Below are 19109 nucleotides of genomic sequence, written 5' to 3' on the forward strand. Positions count from 1 at the left end.
GCGGGAGAATGGCGTGAACCCGGGAGGCGGAGCTTGCAGTGAGCTGAGATCCAGCCACTGCACTCCAGCCTGGGCGACAGAGTGAGACTCCGTCTCAAAAAAAAAGAAAAGACCTTAGAAAACTTTCTTGTAAGTGACAAAATCCTCTTCTCAGCATTCACAATTAGGAAGCCATTCAGCATCTGTTTGCATGTTTAGATAGCAGGAAGCACTGCTAATCTTATCCATGGTCTGACATTTCTGAAATTTGGAAGTAATACCTTGATATCAGGCTGAATTTGTCTTCCTATGATTTGTAATTTGCAACTAATTATTTCTGCAGTTACACAGAATTAGTATGAATCCTTTTCTAAGATGTTAAAGCGTTTGAAGATACATATTAGACTCCTGTCTGTATCTTTTCACAAAGCAATCTTGTCTCCCTTCTCCCCCCAGAAATGTTGACTTAAACATTAATGAAAGTATAGAAAAGAGCTGCCTGCTTGACAGAGTTCTATAATGGCTATTTTTCTTCATAGCATCTCAACAGAACGCCACCGTGCTGAAGTTCGGAGAGCAGTAAACGATGAACGGTTAACAACAATTGCACATAAGTAAGCCATTAGTCATACCATCCTGATTTTTTTATGACATAGTATAACACAGTTTTGAAACAGTCTTCCTATTGTGTAGCAGATTCCTGAGTCTTTTAAGTAACAATATCTCTATACTCAGGGATCCTGATCATAGCAGTAAAAGTGATATTAACTGTTTATTCAGTTGGTTATTTTTTTTGCATTTGGTTAGGCAAGCTTTAAGTACTCAGGTCAAATCCTGTTACAATGTAATTTCTGTCCAACTAAAAATCACCATAATTTAGCGGATGATTCACTTACTTGAGACCGAGTTCAATAACAAAGTATTGTGTCCCTTAAAATTGAAAGCCCTATAGAGGTTCTTTGTAATGGTATTTGATATGTTATTACCTTATAAACAGGCATTGTAACTTTTTTGATATCTGACTCATTATTTCGTGTATTTTGAGATTCAGAAAAAAATGTAAAATTTGTATTCTGTCTTTAAGAAATATGAATATAACATCTCTTAATTTATTTTTAAAAAGCCAAAAAAATAAAACGATTAAAGATTCTTACCAAACTGTTTTCTGATCATTATAACTATTTAAGAGGAGGGGTGGAGGGTGGTAGACGATTGAGGGCAGGGATCAAGCTGGAATTGAGTACGTATGGAGACAGTGCCTCCTAAAGAATACAAAGGAACAGAAATTAGCCTTTAAATGTTTATACAAGATGATAAAACATTTCATAAAATATGTTATAGTATAATTCATTTATTTTTTATTTTTATATTTTAATGTTAAATGAAACTAAAGGGAAAAATTCAGTGCATTTCCATAATGTGAGAACTTAAACATTGTATTTAAACCAATTGGCAATATTTGAATTGACCCCCAAGAGCTTCATCTTGTGCTTCACTGTCCGTCATTTTACTTAACATAAAATGGGGTGCTACCTTTTCAACAGCATAGTTTGAAGGTTGAGCTGTTTATTCTGGAATTTTGAGATTCTTCAGTGGTAGGTATGCGCTGTAGAAGTTTGAGAATTTTCCATTAGAGACATTTTGTAATCTAGTTGCTAGGCTAACATGGTTGAAACACTCAAATGTTAATTAATGTGTTCCTTCTTTAATTTGCTCTAAGCTTTTGACTTGGGGTGTTCTAGAAGTAATGGTAACTGAGCCTAGATTCTAATTTGAGAACTGGTAATAGGAAATGTATGTGCTAGAGAATAAAGTAGTAAACCTTAGCTTGCATTCAGAGGCACTTAGAAACCAATTAGTATTGTAGAAGCATTGGAACGGTATTGTGGGGCAACTAGTTGTAAGTTGATGCATCAGTTTCATACTTAAAGGATAACATTTATTTAGTCTCCTTTTCCTTTTTTCCCCTTTAAAGAATGAATTTATCCTTATATTTGGGTGAAAGACCAAGTTACAGGTATGCAAATAGGTTATTATTATTTCAGGCTTTTTCTTGTATTTATTTCCAAATTGAAGCTCTCAATTATTCAGGGGCACATTATTCCATTTATGAATTAACCATGCCCCTTGCTTTCCTTCTCTTCCCCTCCTCCCCCTCCTAATACTGCCCACCCTTTAGCCATTTTGCTGCTTGGGAGTACTTCTAGTCAGAGGGTGGGAAGGGAGAGGAGGTGAAAATTTTAATTAGTCATTTTACTACTTGTTAGTTGTCCTGGAAAAGGTTTGGTGGAAGAATTTACAAGTATTTGCCAAAATATTTTTGGATAATATTTGAGTTTCTTTAATCTGTTTGACCTCTCCCTTTCCCTCCTCTCTCCATTAGCATGGATAATTGAGAGTTGGCTTTTATCTGCCTGTGTTTCCTCTTTTTTCTTTCCTTTATGATTTCTTTAATACATAAATTTCATTTTTTTGGAAAGAGTTTACTTTAGTGCATAATTTTGAGCTTCTTAGGTTTTTCTATATTCTTGTTTTAATATATTATTGTTTTAGTTGGATCAGATGTTTTATTTACTTGTTGAGCTCAAGGGGTCAGTGAGTGGGGATTGATGAGGAAGGAATAGATCTCTCATTCTTTTCGTCTCCTCTGCCCTCTTCCCCTCAGAAGTAGCTACAGAGCCTAGTTCCAAATATTATCTATAGGAGGGCTTCATACTCCAAGCCTAGAAAAACAACTAAAGGAATGCATCTGAACTGACTGCATTCTCTTTCTCCTCCCCTCCCCTCCCCCCACTCAAAATAGGAGTTTAGGTCAGAAGGAATGTGGTTGAAAGGTGATGAGAAAGCTGAGAAGATTGAGCACAAAGGAGGGGAAAACAAAAGGAGTGGCATATCTGGGATCAAAGAAAAGCCTTTCTTGTGGCTTGAAATATAACACGTGTTTATTGTTTGGCACCAGGCCACTTATTAAGTAGTTTGATACTCTTAATTCAGTTTTTAATTACGTCAGAATGTTACAGTATTAACGCCTTGGATGTCAAGGAGCTTCGGATTTTTTAATTGGACCACTCTTGCCCATGTTGTCTCTAGATTGAGGAGAAAGTGGCTATCTGGAATTTCTGCTCTCTTAATCCTTTCCCCATCACTCAAACATTCACAGGATACTGCGTCAGTTTCTGTGTGAGGATGAAGATTTCTTGCTGGTGCCTTGTACACCAAAGGATATGTGGGCCAAGGTAGTTTCATTAGTATAATCTTAGATTTCTCAGAAAAGGGACTGGAGCAAGGTTTCCCCTGTCATACTTAGTATAAATAGAGAGACATTCTTATACTCACACTAAGGTATCTCAGTGAAGCCCTCCAGGAAGATGTTTAGTCTATAAAATCTAGTTTAGATAACTTGTGTAACTAATGCATATTTACACTTACATCTTCATTACTAAGCAAATAGGAATTTCTGATCTAATTCTAAGATAATACTTAATTTTTCACTCAAAGTTTGAGCATGTTTGCATGAGTAGAAATTTGGAAGATTTATAGATCTTTCTAAAAGTTGCAGTGGTGTCTTTTGCACTGCAAGTTTTGTCTTTTCAGTAGCATATGTTCATGTGCTTCAAATTATTAATCTTCCATAATTTCTGCCACCACTTAAACAATACACCAGGTAAGTGTAGATGTCACTTAATTTGTGTGGTAAACTCTCACCAAGCAAGCTTATTAGTGATATTCTAATAAACTGATAGCAAAATAAAAGTAAACCAAGAATATGCTGAATAGCTTTTAGAATTTTTTCCTCTAACAATTAGCTTTTATGTCTCTTTCTTGTTTGTACCATTCTTTGTTTCAAAACTAGCATCAACTTGGGGATTATATAATAACAAATTTGTGAGTGTTACTAAAGTTTTAGGAATTCCCCTTTCTTTTATCTTAGGTAGGACTGTGTTAAACCATAAGGGAATGTACACATTTTCCACAGTAAGCCAACTGAATTCATCAGCTCTTAGAAATTCCTTTCTGAACTGAACTTAAATCCTTAAATTGTAAAAGTGATTTATTCCATTCAATGAAAGGTGGTAGTAATTCAACAGCAGTATCCAATTGGTATACATCAAAGGCAAAACCCATTTGAAAAATTTTATACTTTCTACTTGTCTGTCAAATAATTTCAGTAGTATGATTATGCTGGTCGAAGGAGACATTTATTAGTTGTGTGACCTTAGGCAAGTTATTTGATGTCTCTGACTCAGTTTCCTAATCTGTAAAATGGAGGTAATAATACTACCAAATTCATAGGATTGAAGAGTTAATACATGTAATATGTTTAGAACAATCCTTGACATAAGTGCTTAATGATAACTATCATCATTACTACCATTATTATCATTATCATTATTCTACTGCCCACTAACAAGGGGTTTTATACTCTTATCTAAATCTGAGAATGCGTGGACATACAGAATCTTAAACTCTAAGTTAGTTTGAAGAACCTATGGTTTCAAATGCAGAAATATTTCTGATTTAGTGAAGAGATTGATTATTTCTGAGTGAATTTTAAACTTCAGCACTAATCATTAGTCAGAGTCTTTCATGGAACCAATTTAAGAGAAATGATACAACTAACTTTTGCTATTCCAACTTCTGGTTGAATTCTTGGGATAAAATTTGTTCAAGGAATTTAGGGTAGATAAACTGAGAGTGGTGTTTGCTTAGAGAGAGAGTTCAATTGTCTTAATTCCTTCTTAGAGTGAAGAGTAATATAAATACATAAAAATAATGGCGCGTTTTTTCTAGTGTACTTAGATCTAGTCTATTTTTAACAAGAAGGATAATAATACATTGTCAGTGACACATATGGTTATATATACAGTACTCTTCCATTCTTTTCTACTTAGGCTCCCTCGTTTACTGCCTCAGTGTCCCTTGTTTGAAAGCCTTAGAACCTCTGGCCATGCAGGCAGTTAGATAATTTTCAAAAGGTTCAGTGAATTCCATCCTTAATTAAGGAAAATCTGACTTTTAAAATTATAAGTTATAAGTTATATTACTTATACTTATAAGTAATAAGTATAAGCTTATTACTTTCTGGTGTTAATTATAAAATTAAGTTCTAAATATTAGTTGAAATACTAGTTTTCATTAGTGATAGCAGATTTAAGTTAATGAAACCAAAGCCAATATTTATTTAGAAGGCATAGGAAGATTTTTTGTAGTTTCAGTTATGTTCATGATAAGATTCAGATTATAGAATAAACTGTGTAAGAACCTAAGTGTGTGACATTCCTTGAATTATAATTATTCATAATTTTGATCTTGCTTGCTTAAAATAAAGCCTCTCCTATTCCCTCAGGGCACTTTTTATAATTTAAAAAGTTATATATGTTTGAGCTTATATGTTTGATTTGTTTTTAGTGATTGAAAACCCTTGTAGCAGCGCTTTCTTTTTTGTTTAGTATGTCTGGACCTAATAGCTCTTCAGAATGGTCCATTGAAGGTCGTCGATTGGTACCACTGATGCCCCGGCTCGTTCCCCAAACCGCCTTTACTGTAACAGCTAATGCTGTTGCTAATGCAGCTATCCAGCACAACGCATCTCTTCCAGTGCCTGCGGAAACAGGAAGCAAGGAAGGTGAGTAGAAAAATATGCCTGTGTTAGAGAGTACTTTTCTTAGAATCTTCAATACAATTTCAAGAAAAGTTGTCTTATTTTTCATCTACTTATATTCAAGTGTTTAAAGGTTATGAAACATAGTAGGAAACTCTAATTCTGAAATTAGACTGCCAGATTTTTAGTCTTAGACAAAATGTAAGTCTCCCTTTTGTCGAAGGTGTGAACTATGTTAATCATCAAAATTGCAGAAACCTTGGAATGGATTTTTGATATCAGTGTGTCTTGTTAAAAATGAATAAAAGACCTTAATGGATGATATTAGAAAATAAATAAGGTAACAGAAGTCATTTAGCTGCTAAAAAATGATTCTGAACTGATAGCTTTAGAAAATAAAGCTCCGTTTTCATTTTCTGGAATCAATGATATATGCTACTTCTTTGTTCTGGTTAATGAATGTGCTGAATCCATTCCCTGGCAGAAGGGCTTTCTTATCATTATTTATCTAGTAATTGACACATGCTTTAAAAATCCTCCAATTCTCTAGTGACCACCAAGAGTAATATTAAATTTGACAGAGCATATTTGGATTGACTCAAGTAGTTTAGTTTGATGTTGCATGACAATGACCCTAAAAACAATGCATTTGTCAGGTTACTCTGGGGAATTGGAATTGTCTTTGCTTGCCTAGCAATGGCCATGGAACAGAGTAAGACACTCTTTTTTATGCATGACAGGCTCTGTTTTAGGGTGAGAAAAGGTATATTTGGAGGAAGACAGTGTATAAATTTGGCCTCCATTGAGTTCCTCCATCTACCGACTCTCAGGTAGAGTGGAAAGAATATAGAGTTTCCACTAGTCAAATCCATGTTCGAATCTTAATTTGTCATTTCCTAGCTGTATGACCTCCAGCAAATTTGAGCTTTTGTGAGCCTTGGGTTCCTCATCTTTAAAATGAGAATGTGATATTGTGAGAATTAGTGAAGATGTATGGAAAGGATTTAGTGTGTGGTACTCAATAAATGATGCCTATAACCTATTCTTACTGTTGTTTAGCTGTATCCCTTCATTGAATGATAGGTAGAAATATGATGTTGTCATTATTTTAGTTGAGTTGTTGTGCTGCTTGGATGGCAATGACTAGTGAGTTGATTTATAGAAAAGAACGTTACCTTGATTCTTCCTTAGTGGCCACGTTGGAAATTGCTAAGGTTAGGGAAAAATTATCCACCCATGTCATCGGTGCTGCTGTTAGTATTAAAAGGGAATACAAGTAAGTGCCTGTTGTCCAACTCCTGCCATGAGTGAAAATTATTTTCATTTTTCTTAGTATAATTTTAAACTTTATTTCTTTGTAACTGCGTTTTTCTCCATCAGCAATGCCATCTGTTGACAGTTTGTTAAGTACTTGGGAAAAATCTATTTAAGTGATAATTTTCAGGAAAGGTTATTAATGCCTTTTAATCTGTGGACCTAATACCTAGTACTGGCCTCTGACTTCTGATCACATGAAAATGTTAAAATTGGCCTGCAATAAAAATAATTTTTTTGTATGCCTGGACAGTTTTGGTGAAAGTTAACAGCAAACTTTTTTATCGTTCCTTCAGTAGTGGTTTGCTATTCCTACACAAGTACCACGTCAACCCCAACCTCTACCCCTGTTCCAAGTGGCAGCATAGCAACGGTTAAGTCTCCAAGACCTGCCAGTCCTGCCTCCAATGTAGTTGTCTTGCCAAGTGGAAGTACTGTTTATGTCAAAAGTAAGTGATATTCTCAGTGTTATCAGGGCCGTCTTGGCTAAATGCTGCAGTCTAGGCTCTGATTAGACCTGCCTTCCTGGATTAAATCATTGGTCCACTAGCTGTTAGCAGGGTTAGTTTTTGAAGATTTTAAATAATTCCTTTCTTTACGTATGACTAGGTATATATTGCTTTTTTAATCAGTTCTGGGGTTTGAGAAGTAACTTCAGTTTTGTTCCCTGTGGGTAATCTGCCTTTGAACTGTGCTATCCTTAAGAATTCACTTTTTTGATTGTCATGAAATAGAAATGTTGTGAATAGAAACTGAAGGCATGTGCTTATGTGATTTATTCAATATTTCTCCTATAATTTTAATCTTTGTAGTATTTTCTTAGATTATGTATTATCCAACTATTAGATTCAGTGAAACATTTTAGAGAGCCTATCCTTATTTCTAATTGACTGTAATTTTTGAAGTTTCTTTCGTTTGTAGTTTTTAATTCCTTGATTCTACCCTATGAAGCAGTTTGGTGTCGTGCTCTTTTTTTTTTTCATTTTTTGGTTTTTAATTTTGGTTATGACAATGTTGCTTTATATATATATATATTTTAATTTGTAAAGAAAAGGGGCTGGGCACAGTGGCTCACGCCTGTAGTCCTAGCACTTTGGGAGGCCAAGGCGGGCAAATCATCTGAGGTCAGGAGTTCAAGACCAACCTGGCCAACCTGGTGAAACCCTATCTCTACTAAAAATAGAAAAAAAATAAATAAATAAACAGTCGCCAGCCATGGTGACACATGCCTGTAGTCCCAGCTACTCGGGAGGCTGAGACAGGAAAATTGCTTGAACCTGGGAGGCAGAGGTTGCAGTGAGCTGAGATTGCGCCACTGCACTCCAGCCTGGGCGACAGAGCAAGACTCTGTCTCAAAAGAAAGAAAAAAAGAAAAGTGGTTGATTTGGCTCACTACTCTGCTGGTTGGAAGGTCCAAGTTTGGGTGAGGATCTTATGCTGCTTCAACTCATGGCAGAAAGTGGAAAGAGAGCAGGTGTATGCAGAGAGATCCCATGGTAGGAGAGGAAGTGAGAGACAGAAACTGAGGAAGCCAGAATCTTTTTAAATTTTTTATTTTTTGCTTTGTTTTTCCTGTCAACTGGAGGTCATTAATATTTGATTTTCATTTTTCTCAATATAGTTATAAACTTGATTTCTTTGTAACTTAGAGGTAAAGTTTGCTGTTTTAGGCAGGAATTATTCTAGGTCTTTGTTGGCCCTGTTTAAATTAGGAGTTAAAAAATTGAAGAGGTAAGGGTTATATTTTATTACTAATTTCGTGAGTCATGCTACATAATTGTTTATGTCTGCTCTGCAGAGATTTCCTGTGTTAAGTTGCTATGTTTTATGTTTCTCACTTGATTTTTAAAAAGTCTAAAAAAACAGTCGAGGCTTTAGTTCATAAAGAAAAAATGCAGAATCTAGGACTATAATTAAATTTATATCTGATTTCTGCGGATTTAGCCAAGGTTGTCTTTTAAAATAACTGTAGAGACTTACTTTTTGATCATTTTTAAAGCACTAGGCTGAAGCCGGGCACAGTGGCTCACGCCTGTAATCCCAGCACTTTGGGAGGCTGAGGTGGGTGGATCACTTGAGGTCAGGCATTTGAGACCAACCTGACCAACATGGTGAAACTCTGTCTCTACTAAAAATACAGAAACTAGTCGGGTGTGGTGGCAGGCACCTGTAATCCCAGCTATTCGGGAGGCTGAGGCAGGAGAATCGCTTGAACCTGGGAGGCAGAGGTTGCAGTGAGCTGAGATCGTGCCATATACTCTAGGCTGCGCAACAGAACGAGCCTCCATCTTAAAAAAATAATAATAAAAGAAAAGAAAAGAAAATACTAGGCCAGACATGGTGGCTCATGCCTGTAATCCCAGCACTTTGGGAGGCCAGGGCGAGCGGATCACCTGAGGTCAGGAGTTTGAGACCAGTCTTGCAAACATGGTGAAACCTCGTCTCTACTAAAAATATAAAAGAATTAGCCAGGTGTGGTGGCGGGTGCCTGTAATCCCAGCTACTTGGGAGGCTGAGGCTGGAGAATCACTTGAATCTGGGAGATGGAGGTTGTGGTGAGCTGAGATCACATCATTGCACTCCAGGCTGGGCAACAGTGTGAGATTCCATCTCTTAAATAAGTAAATAAGTAAAATGCTGAAAGTGCATCGCAAACATGAAGAAACTATTTCACATAATATGTAGTTTTAAGTAACCTGGAAGATGATTGCTTTATGCTCAGAAGTCATACCAACAACGTTAGTTTGGTATATAATCATTTATTTGCCTAACTTTGTATGTGCAAGGCACTATACTGGGGAAACAAACAAATAAGACTTAGTCATTACCCTCTGGGAGCCCCTTACTAATAGGAGATGTGTAGACAATCACATTGCCATCTGGTAAGTGGTACAGCTTAGGAAAGAGGTGGATTAGCTTTGCTTAGAGGAATAAGGGAAAGCTTCACTAAGGAGATGGCTTGTAGGATGATGATTGCAGAATGATGAAGAGGTCATTGATGGTAGGTGGTATTCCCCAAGGAACAATAGTATATGGATACTCAGAGATGGATAGAATGTGGTTAAGGTGGCTTTGGGGAATGGTGAGCAGTTCAGAATCCCAAGATTAATAGGGGTACATGGGGTTGGATGTAACAGGTATTGTGTTCTTGGAAAGATATGGAGTCTTGAATGATATGGTAATGATTTTGTGCCTCATCTTGTAGGGAGATAAAAACTACTAAAGGGGCTGGGCGTGGTAGCTCAAGCCTGTAATCCCAGCACTTTGGGAGGCCGAGACGGGCGGATCACGAGGTCAGGAGATCGAGACCATCCTGGCTAACACGGTGAAACCCCGTCTCTACTAAAAAAAAAAAAAAAAACTAGCTGGGCGAGGTGGCGAGCGCCTGTAATCCCAGCTACTTGGGAGGCTGAGGCAGGAGAATGGCGTAAACCCGGGAGGCGGAGCTTGCAGTGAGCTGAGATCTGGCCACTGCACTCCAGCCTGGTCGACAGAGCGAGACTCCGTCTCAAAAAAAAAAAAAAAAAAAAACTACTAAAGGATTTTAGGCAGTGCATAGGAATGATTAGATGTGAAATTTTGTAACTAGTAGTAGGATTGAGGGTAGATAGAAGTGGACAGACTGGAAGCATGGACATCTTTTAGGTGATTGTTGCCAAGATACAGGCAGGAGTTAAGAAGGCCTGAGGTGGCCATAGGTTTAAAGAAAGGAGGGAAGGCCAGGTACGGTGGCTCACGCCTGTAATCTCAGCACTTTGGGAGGCCGAGGAGGGCGGATCACCTGAAGTCAGGAGTTCAAGACCAGCCTGGGCCAACATGGTGAAACCCTGTTTCTACTGAAAATATAAAAATTAGCTGACCATGGTGGCGGGTGCATGTAATCCCAGCTACTTGGAAGGCTGAGACAGGAGATTCGCTTGTACATGGGAAGCAGAGGTTGCAGTGAGCTGAGATCACGCCACTGCACTCTAGCCTGGGTGACAGAGTGAGACTTTGTCTTAAAGGAAAGGAGGGAAGGCATTCAGAGACCACTTTTCTGAGGGAGGATTGATAGAACTTATTGGCTAACGGCTTAAGACAGAGAGAGGTCAAGGACAATATAAAGATTTTAAAAATAAAGTGTAAAATGCAAGATTAGTTTGGTATACATATAGCAGTATTGTCGTTGCCCTTCAGGTGTAAGCTGTTCAGATGAAGATGAAAAACCCAGAAAACGAAGGCGAACAAACTCTTCCAGCTCCTCTCCTGTTGTTCTAAAGGAAGTTCCAAAGGCCGTTGTTCCAGTCTCAAAGACGATCACTGTGCCTGTGAGTGGTAGTCCCAAGATGAGCAACATCATGCAGAGCATTGCCAACTCCTTACCACCCCACATGTCTCCTGTGAAAATAACCTTCACTAAACCGTCAACACAGACAACAAACACAACAACACAGAAGGTATGTAGTGGAAGGGAGTCTCTGCCTGCCAATTGTTTCTTTCAGACAGTGTGATTCAGATTTAATAAACATGCACTGAGTGCTTACTATGTGCTTGGCATTATGCTGGGGATGTTCACATCTTTTACTTTGTTTAATTCTCCAGATAAGGCTTTGGGATAGGTATTATTATTTCACTTTTGCAGATGAGGCTTTGCGATGTTAAATGACTTGCCTAATATGACACAGCTAGCCGATCTCTTCTAAGAATTGTGCTCTGTTTTATCATTGTAATCCTATTTGGAAAAAAATTTAAATAGAAAAACAATTTTAACCTTTATTTGTATGACCTTCCCTGTAGGAACTCAGATTTTAATTTGCCAAAATAGTAAAGTTGTCAGGTGTTTCATAGAAGAAAGGAAGGATATAATTAAGTGAATAACTTTTGTTATCTTCTTTTTAAATTCTTTGTATGCTATTATTAATTCATTCTTAAACTCTTATCTAAATATGTTGAAGTCATTAGTATTTTGTCAGTTTCATGTTATTAGACCCCTCTGTCTTCCCACACTGATCTGGATGGACCATAATGGCTCTCTAGGCTTGTTGCACACCTATATTTCTGGGATCTCTCCTTAACCATCATTCTGATCTTTATTAGTTTCTTTGCTCATTTTGCTAGAGCATATCCTCCAGTAGCTACCTGGTGTATGGGTGGATGGAAAGTAAATTTTTGGGGGCCTTGCATGGTAGACTGCAAATTTCTTTATTCTACCTTCCCACTTTTTTTATGGTTTAACTAGGAAAAGTATTCTAGGTTGTAGGTCATTTTCCCTGTCAATTTTTGAAGGTGTTGTTGCTCTGTTGGCTTCCAGCTTCCATTATTGATTTTGGGAAGTCCAGTGCCATTCTAATTTCAGATCCTGTTTTTCTCTTTACAAACTTTCAATAACTTTCGGAATTCTGAAATTTCAAGGTAATGTCCTTGGTGTGGGTCTTTATTTCATCCATTAGGTTGTATACTCAGTGGGACCTTTTATTCTGAATATTTATATCCTTCAATTCTGATACATTTCTTGAGTTATTTATTTGGTTTATCTCTGTTTTCTCTTTTTGGATCACCTGTTACTTGCCTATTGAACTGACTGGATTGATCCATTTATCTTTCTCATTGCTATTTTCCATTTGTTTGCATTGTTTTCCTACTCTCATACAATGGTTAAAAGCCTATATTTTGGAATTGGACTTCCTGGATTCAGATCCCAGCTTTTGCCACTTACTAGCTATGTGACTGTGGGAAAACCAAACTCTCTACCTGAGTTTTCTCATCTATAAAACAGAGAAAACAATGTATTTATTTTATAGGACTTTTGGGTGTAAATACATGAAATAATATATGAAAAATTGTTAGAGCCTTGCACATAGTAAATGCTCAGTATTTTTATTTTCTTTATCATTTAATTTTATTTTTCACTACATTTATATAATTTTTCATTTTTGCTCTCATACTTTAAATTTCTAGTAACTCTTTTTCTCTGAAAGTTCCTTTAGAAAAAAAAGCATCCTGCTCTTTCATAGAAGCATTGTATTTTCTTACCTAATGAGATTCATGACAATTTTTTAAATGTTTTCTTCTTTCATGTTCTCTCTGTAAGTTCCTTTTATCTATTTGTTTTGATCTCTTTTATTTAGTTTTCTTAAGTGTCTGGCTGTCTGCTTACAAATGAAAATAGGCACTAAAAAGGTGACAGAAAGCTCTGTGTGTATGGGTGGGACATGCTGACTGGTGACTTTCATCATAAATTGACCCAGCTGGACTATTTTGTTCAGGAACATCCACTACCCCTTTACCTCCACCATTTGTCACTGTCTTTAGGGCTTTTGTTTGGACTGGTAGATTGCTCAGAAATATCCCAGTTTCCTACCTTGAGTAATATAAGCCTGGGTGGCAGTGTTTTGTTTGGGGGTTAAATGGAGGGAAAGGGCTGGGTGGGCTCACCATTCATGATATATATACTTCACTTAACTCCTCTGTTTTTAGCATAGTACCTGGCCTCTCAGATGTGCCTGATGTCATTAGATTTCTTTGTCAATTTCCCTCATGACACTAAATTCTTAGCCTTCCTTAGGATGGGAGAGAATAACTAGGGATCTAAATGGTTCTTAAATAGATTTTCAACTAATTTTCCTCTCTTTAGTTGCACGTTTATCCCCACTTCAGAAGTATCTGGTGTTCTCAATTCCTGAGTCTTTCTGGGGCTCACAAATGCAGGTTGCCTTATTTTTTGTTATTGTTTACTGCGTTAGGTTTTTACTTTCTTGGATATGCTTAATCCATTCCTATTTGTCTGTTTTTCAGTTTCCAAACTATATAGCTGTTGTCTCCTTTTTGTTTTGACCTTACAGGTTTATGTGCCTTTTCCCTTTTTAAAAAACAATCCCTTCTTGCTATTTTAGAGGGATTTTGGGGAAGAAGTTTAGGTAAATTGTGTGGTCTTTCAACCTTTGAATCTTTATTCCTGTGATAACTTCCCCTTAAAGAACCTCCTCAAGTTTCCTGCAAAGATGTCATTATATAATATATTAAAAATTATCATTATTTTCTTAGTAACTAGAAATGATAATGAGCTGATCTGTGGGATGTAATTCTATTTTCAGTCTGAAGATGAGGGATTATGGTATGGTATTAGAATCAAACAAAAACGTTTAGAGTCAGGAGTCCTGGGTTGGAACCCTAGTTCTTCTAGTATGACCTAAATAAATTAGTCTTTCTAAATCTGTTCACTCATTTATGAGATGAGAATGATGTCATCTTAGGACGTTATTGCAAGGATTAAATGAGATTGGATATTTAAAGAGCAATATAAGGTATGTATTCAACAATTGTTGGTTCCTTCCCTTGCAGGTATTTTATGTAATATAGAGTTTTGTTTATTTACACTGTTGATTAATAGCTGTTCCAAATAAATGAATTCATCACTTCATTGAAGCATATCCCTTCATATATAGAAATTAACTATTTTTGATGACTTCTTCAGTTTTATACTGAAGATAATTTTTACATTTTTATTTGATGACTCCAAGACAATCTTTCTGAATGTCACTTTTTATATGCTATTATAGTTATTGCTTTCTAAGCTGGCCCTGTATTAGGTGGCATCATTCTGCTCTACCCTGAATTTTTAAGTCTGCTTACTTAAATGTTTTTACTGCCTTTGTTGCTGGATCTTATTTTCTCAGTAATTCTTCTCTCTTCCCTGCTTCTTGTCTACCCTTTTAATTTGGTATTTGAGAAATAGTAAAGCAAAGCAATAGCTAAAAGACTACTTACCTCCCATCCATATCCTTCTATTCCCGTGCTCTGTTTTATTGTTATTCATTATACTTATAACTAGTTGATATTATATTGCAAAGTTGTTTATCTTCTATTTCTCCCAGGGACTATAAGCTGCTAAGGATAGAGACTTTGTCTTATTCTTCAATGTATTTTCTAGTATTTAGAATAGTACCTGGCACATAGTAAGTGCTAATTAATGTTTGTTGAATGAGTAAATTAATTAATGAACGAATAGATGTATCTGGTTCCAATACTGGCTTAGCTACCGCCCTTGAGCCTGTTTCTTTATAAAATAAAGATGATCATAGGCCAGGTGTGGTGGCTCACACCTGTAATCCCAGCACTTTGGGAGGCCAAGGCAGGCGGATCACCTGAGGGTGGGAGTTCGAGACCAGCCTGATCAACATGGAGAAACTCCGTTCCTACTAAAAATACAAAATTAGCTGGGCATGGGGGCGCATGCCTGTAATCCCAGCTACTCGGGAGGCTGAGGCAGGAGAATTGCTTGAACCCGGGAGACAGAGGTTGCAGTAAGCCGAGATCATGTCATCGCACTCCAGCCTGGGAAACAGGAGTGAAACTCCATCTCAAAAAAAGAAAATAAAAAAAGAAAATACTTAACATAGTACATACAGTGAGTGTGCAGTAAATGTCACCTAATACTATTAACTTTTCAGTCTTCTTTGGTAGACTAAGCTAAAAATACATGTAGTAGATGAGGGCTCAGTGAAGTTTGTGAACTTTTTTTAAGTTCATTGACTTTACCATATATTTATTTTTATTTTTTTCTTCTGAATTTTCAATTGAGAATGGATAGTTGAGGTTTTCAGACTTGTGATATTTATAAGAGGGCATATTTATCTCCCCAGTTATATATGAGCCATACCATGAGAGTTCAGGTTCAGAACCTTAGATTTGTCTTACTGTGGTTAAAAAACAAATGTTTGAAATAAATTAAATTAAAAATAAGACTCATTCATTCCACAAATATTTATGGAGCACCTACTATGTTCCAGATGTAAAACTGTACTCTTTTACTTCATGTGTACTCAATGCCATTACTTTTATCATTTTATGGACAAGCCGATATGGGTAGGACTAATAAATGTTCTTGGAGTTTTATGTTTTCCTCTTGCTTGGGTAATTGGATTTTTCTGAAATCTATCCAAGGCTGTTGCCATTATTGCATTCACCTTGGATTTGTCACAAATCCTGTATAAGGCAACTTAGGAATTATTGTAGGTGAAGTGATTTTTATGTTAAGTATAATTATTTATGAATTTGTGGACTTTATTCAAATTCAAATAGGTAATATATTTTCAGGGTAGACACATTTCCACCTGTGTTAATGTGGTGCCTTCATTTTAAATATAACATTGATGCAGCACTTATATATCAAAGCAGCAGAATTTAGCTTTATGCCTTCATGTGCTTGATTGATATTTTTCATTTTGTCCTTAGGGTGCAAGTCCCAGCACTCTTAAGGAGTTTTTGTGAGTGCTAGAAGGTCAGTAATTTGAATTATGGCCTGAATAAACACTGTTTGGTTCACTTGGTTTTAAACCCCTATACTTCCCCCTGTTGTAATGAGTAACTTTAAAGTGCAAGTAGGTTTCCTCCAAGGTGGATCTCTAATGAAGGATAACTTCTTTTCAGATCAGAAATCATCTTGCAGACTGAAATCTCAAAATAGATTTTATCATTTGTATCTGTAATCTAAAATATGCTCTTAAAGACTCTAGATTCATTTTGCTGAAGTTTTGTCTTAATGTTAAAGCCTACATGTATACTCTAATTCTGAAATTGCAAATATTTGGTACAAGTGTGAATGCTTCCCTTGCCCTTGCCCATGACAGACATTGCTAATTAACTGTGGCATACTTTCCTGCTAAGCGTTGGTGAATTCTTATCTGTGCCTCAGAGTCCTTATAAGCATTGTGCTCCAGGAGGCTACTACAATTAGTTCAGAACTGGCAAAAGTGAACCCTAATTGCCATTGCTACTCTAAGGGTTTGGCTGTGGCAGCAGCTGTGAATTCTTTAGATTCTCAGAGGTATCAGAATTTGGGGAAAAAATAAGAAAAGTTTTAAGTGAAACAAAGTATATTGAAATACATTTTCAGATTGATTTGATGCATAATGCCTTTACTGATATCCTTTTCACATTTATTAAGTAGTAGTAATAAGCTACTAAGTACCATTTGTTGACTGCCAAATATTGACCACCTGCTATGTGCCTAGCACTATGTCAGATGCTTAACATCATTATATCTTTTAATCCTTGTAATGACTTTGCAAGGTAGGTATTATTATCCCCATTTTATAGATGAAAATCAGAGTGCAGAGATTCCAACATGTCCAGGGGCCTGCCATTTTTAAGTGGCAGAGGCAGGATCTAAGTTCAGGTTCATTTGACTCCTAAACTTGTGGTCTTTTTACCATATTGGTCTATTTCTCATTTGGTATCATGGTTGATTGTTGTTTTCTAATAATGCTATATAGGTGTTTGCTAATCAAGTCTATCTATAAATATGCTGATCGACTCTATACAGGTGTTTGTTGATCTTATGTATCTTTCTTGATGCCTCAAATAATTAACTAACAAACTCCTTAAAGTAATGGACAAGTACTTATATCTTGTAATTCTCTGTAACACTGGATAAGTACTTATATTTTGTAATTCTCTGTAACACCCAAAGTGTATAATAATAATGTTATGGTCAGAGCTTCTTTGAGATGTAGGTCCTGAGTACAGACATATTTAGTAAATTTTGACTGACTAACTTCCGGCCTTCTTTAGAAGTGATATAAAAATGCAAAATAATTTTCCCTTAAATTCTTTAGATTTTCAAAATAGTTTTTCTTTTCTAGGTAGGTACAAATAATGTCATTTAAAGAGGAAGTAGATAATCTGCTCTGTTTTGGGTTTTACTCTACCACCCCAGAATAGAAATGTGATACTACAGACTTCTAAATAATTTTTGTGTTCTCATTTGTAAAATGGGGATAATAATAGTACATGTGTCATAGAATTGTTGGGAGATTTAAATAAGCTGATACATATTAGCCCTAGGGGCTATTCTTGATTCTGTTCTCTTCCTTAACACTGCCATTTCCATTCATCAACAAATCCTATTCTCTCTACTTTTCAAAATAATCTGACTCTGATCTCTTCTCTTTATTTCTACTACTAACAGTCCAGTGCAAGCAGCCTCTATCATTTTTTGCTTGGTCTGATGCAATAGTTTAACTGGTCTCACTGTTTCCCCTCTTGCCTCTAATCATGTAGCAGCTAGAGTGATCTTTTAAAACATACGTCAAATTTTGTTTTCCTTCCTACTTAAAATCTTCTGTGACTTTCTATTATACTTAGTATAAAAATCTAAATTCTGCATTTAATGTAGCCTCTGCTTGCTTTTCCAATTCCTCTTTGCCCTATGTGCTTTTTGCTACACTGCCTTCCTTTCTGTTTTTAAATTTATCAAGCTACTTCTGACATTAGGTCCTTTCCTTCATACTATTCTCTCTGTCTGGAATGATTTGTCGCTAAATCATCTACAGTTTTCCAGTTATACTGGCAAAACCTTGACATCTCTTTCCTGCCTCTCTTTTTCTCCATTCTTCATTTCAACATACAAGCAAATCCTCTTGGCTTTACCTTTGCAGTGTATTCAGAATCTGTTCACTTTTTACCTCCTTCCGCCACAGATACTTTGGTCGCCATCATCCCTGCCTAGTTTGTTACAGGAGCTTCTTAATTTGTCTCCCTGTTTCTACCTTCATTGCCGTACTGTACTTTTTACCTAACAGGTAATGAGTTTTAAAAAAATGGACTTTATTTTTTAAAACAGTTGTAGATTTACAGAAAAATTGAGAAGATAGTACAGAGAGTTCTCATATACTCCGCACCTAGTTTTCTTGTTCTCTTTGTTTCGTTTTGTTTTTTACCCACTTCGTGAGAAGTTCCCTTTATTCTGAACATTTTACATTGGTGTGATACATTGTTATAGCTAATGAACAGTATTAATGCATTGATGTTAAAATTAAGTCCATGGTTTATTCATATTTCCTTGTTTTTTACCTATTGTCTTTTTCTGTTCCAGGATACCATATTATATTTAGTTGTCGTTTCTCCTTAGGCTCCTCTTGATTCCTCTTTACTGTGAAAGTTTCTCAGACTTTCCTTTTTATTGATGACCTTGACAGTTTTGAGGAGTACTGGTTAAGTATCTTGTAGATACTCCAACTATTAGAATTTGTCTAATGTTCTTCTCATGATTAGACTATGATTATGGGCTTTTGGACAGAAGACCTCAGAGAGAAAGTACCTTTTTCATCACATCACATAAAGGGTATAATACTGTCAACATGCTCTTAAATGGTTTAGTCCTCCATTACTTCTCTGCAGTTGTCTACTACTACTTTGTACCCTATACATTTGTATCCTGTTCACTAGATCTTTG

General features: G+C 36.3%; 1 protein-coding gene across 13 annotated transcripts in view; it reads left to right on the forward strand.

Moving 5' to 3' along the window:
* EMSY (EMSY transcriptional repressor, BRCA2 interacting) overlaps window positions 1-19109 on the forward strand; it is a 112589-nt gene that overhangs the window by 9412 nt on the left and 84068 nt on the right. For 5 of the 13 annotated variants that reach the window (XM_033207865.1, XM_033207857.1, XM_033207853.1 and 2 more), the window contains exons 4-8: window positions 519-593; window positions 1955-1996; window positions 5430-5605; window positions 7192-7344; window positions 11072-11331. In XM_033207865.1, the coding sequence (XP_033063756.1) occupies window positions 519-593; window positions 1955-1996; window positions 5430-5605; window positions 7192-7344; window positions 11072-11331 (706 nt within the window). The remainder of the gene's footprint in view (window positions 1-518; window positions 594-1954; window positions 1997-5429; window positions 5606-7191; window positions 7345-11071; window positions 11332-19109) is intronic. The other 8 variants (XM_033207858.1, XM_033207866.1, XM_033207855.1 and 5 more) reach the window with 5 other exon arrangements.

This window comes from Trachypithecus francoisi, unplaced genomic scaffold (assembly GCF_009764315.1).
Source record: "Trachypithecus francoisi isolate TF-2019V2 unplaced genomic scaffold, Tfra_2.0 Lachesis_group8, whole genome shotgun sequence".
Classification (NCBI taxonomy): Eukaryota; Metazoa; Chordata; class Mammalia; order Primates; family Cercopithecidae; genus Trachypithecus; species Trachypithecus francoisi.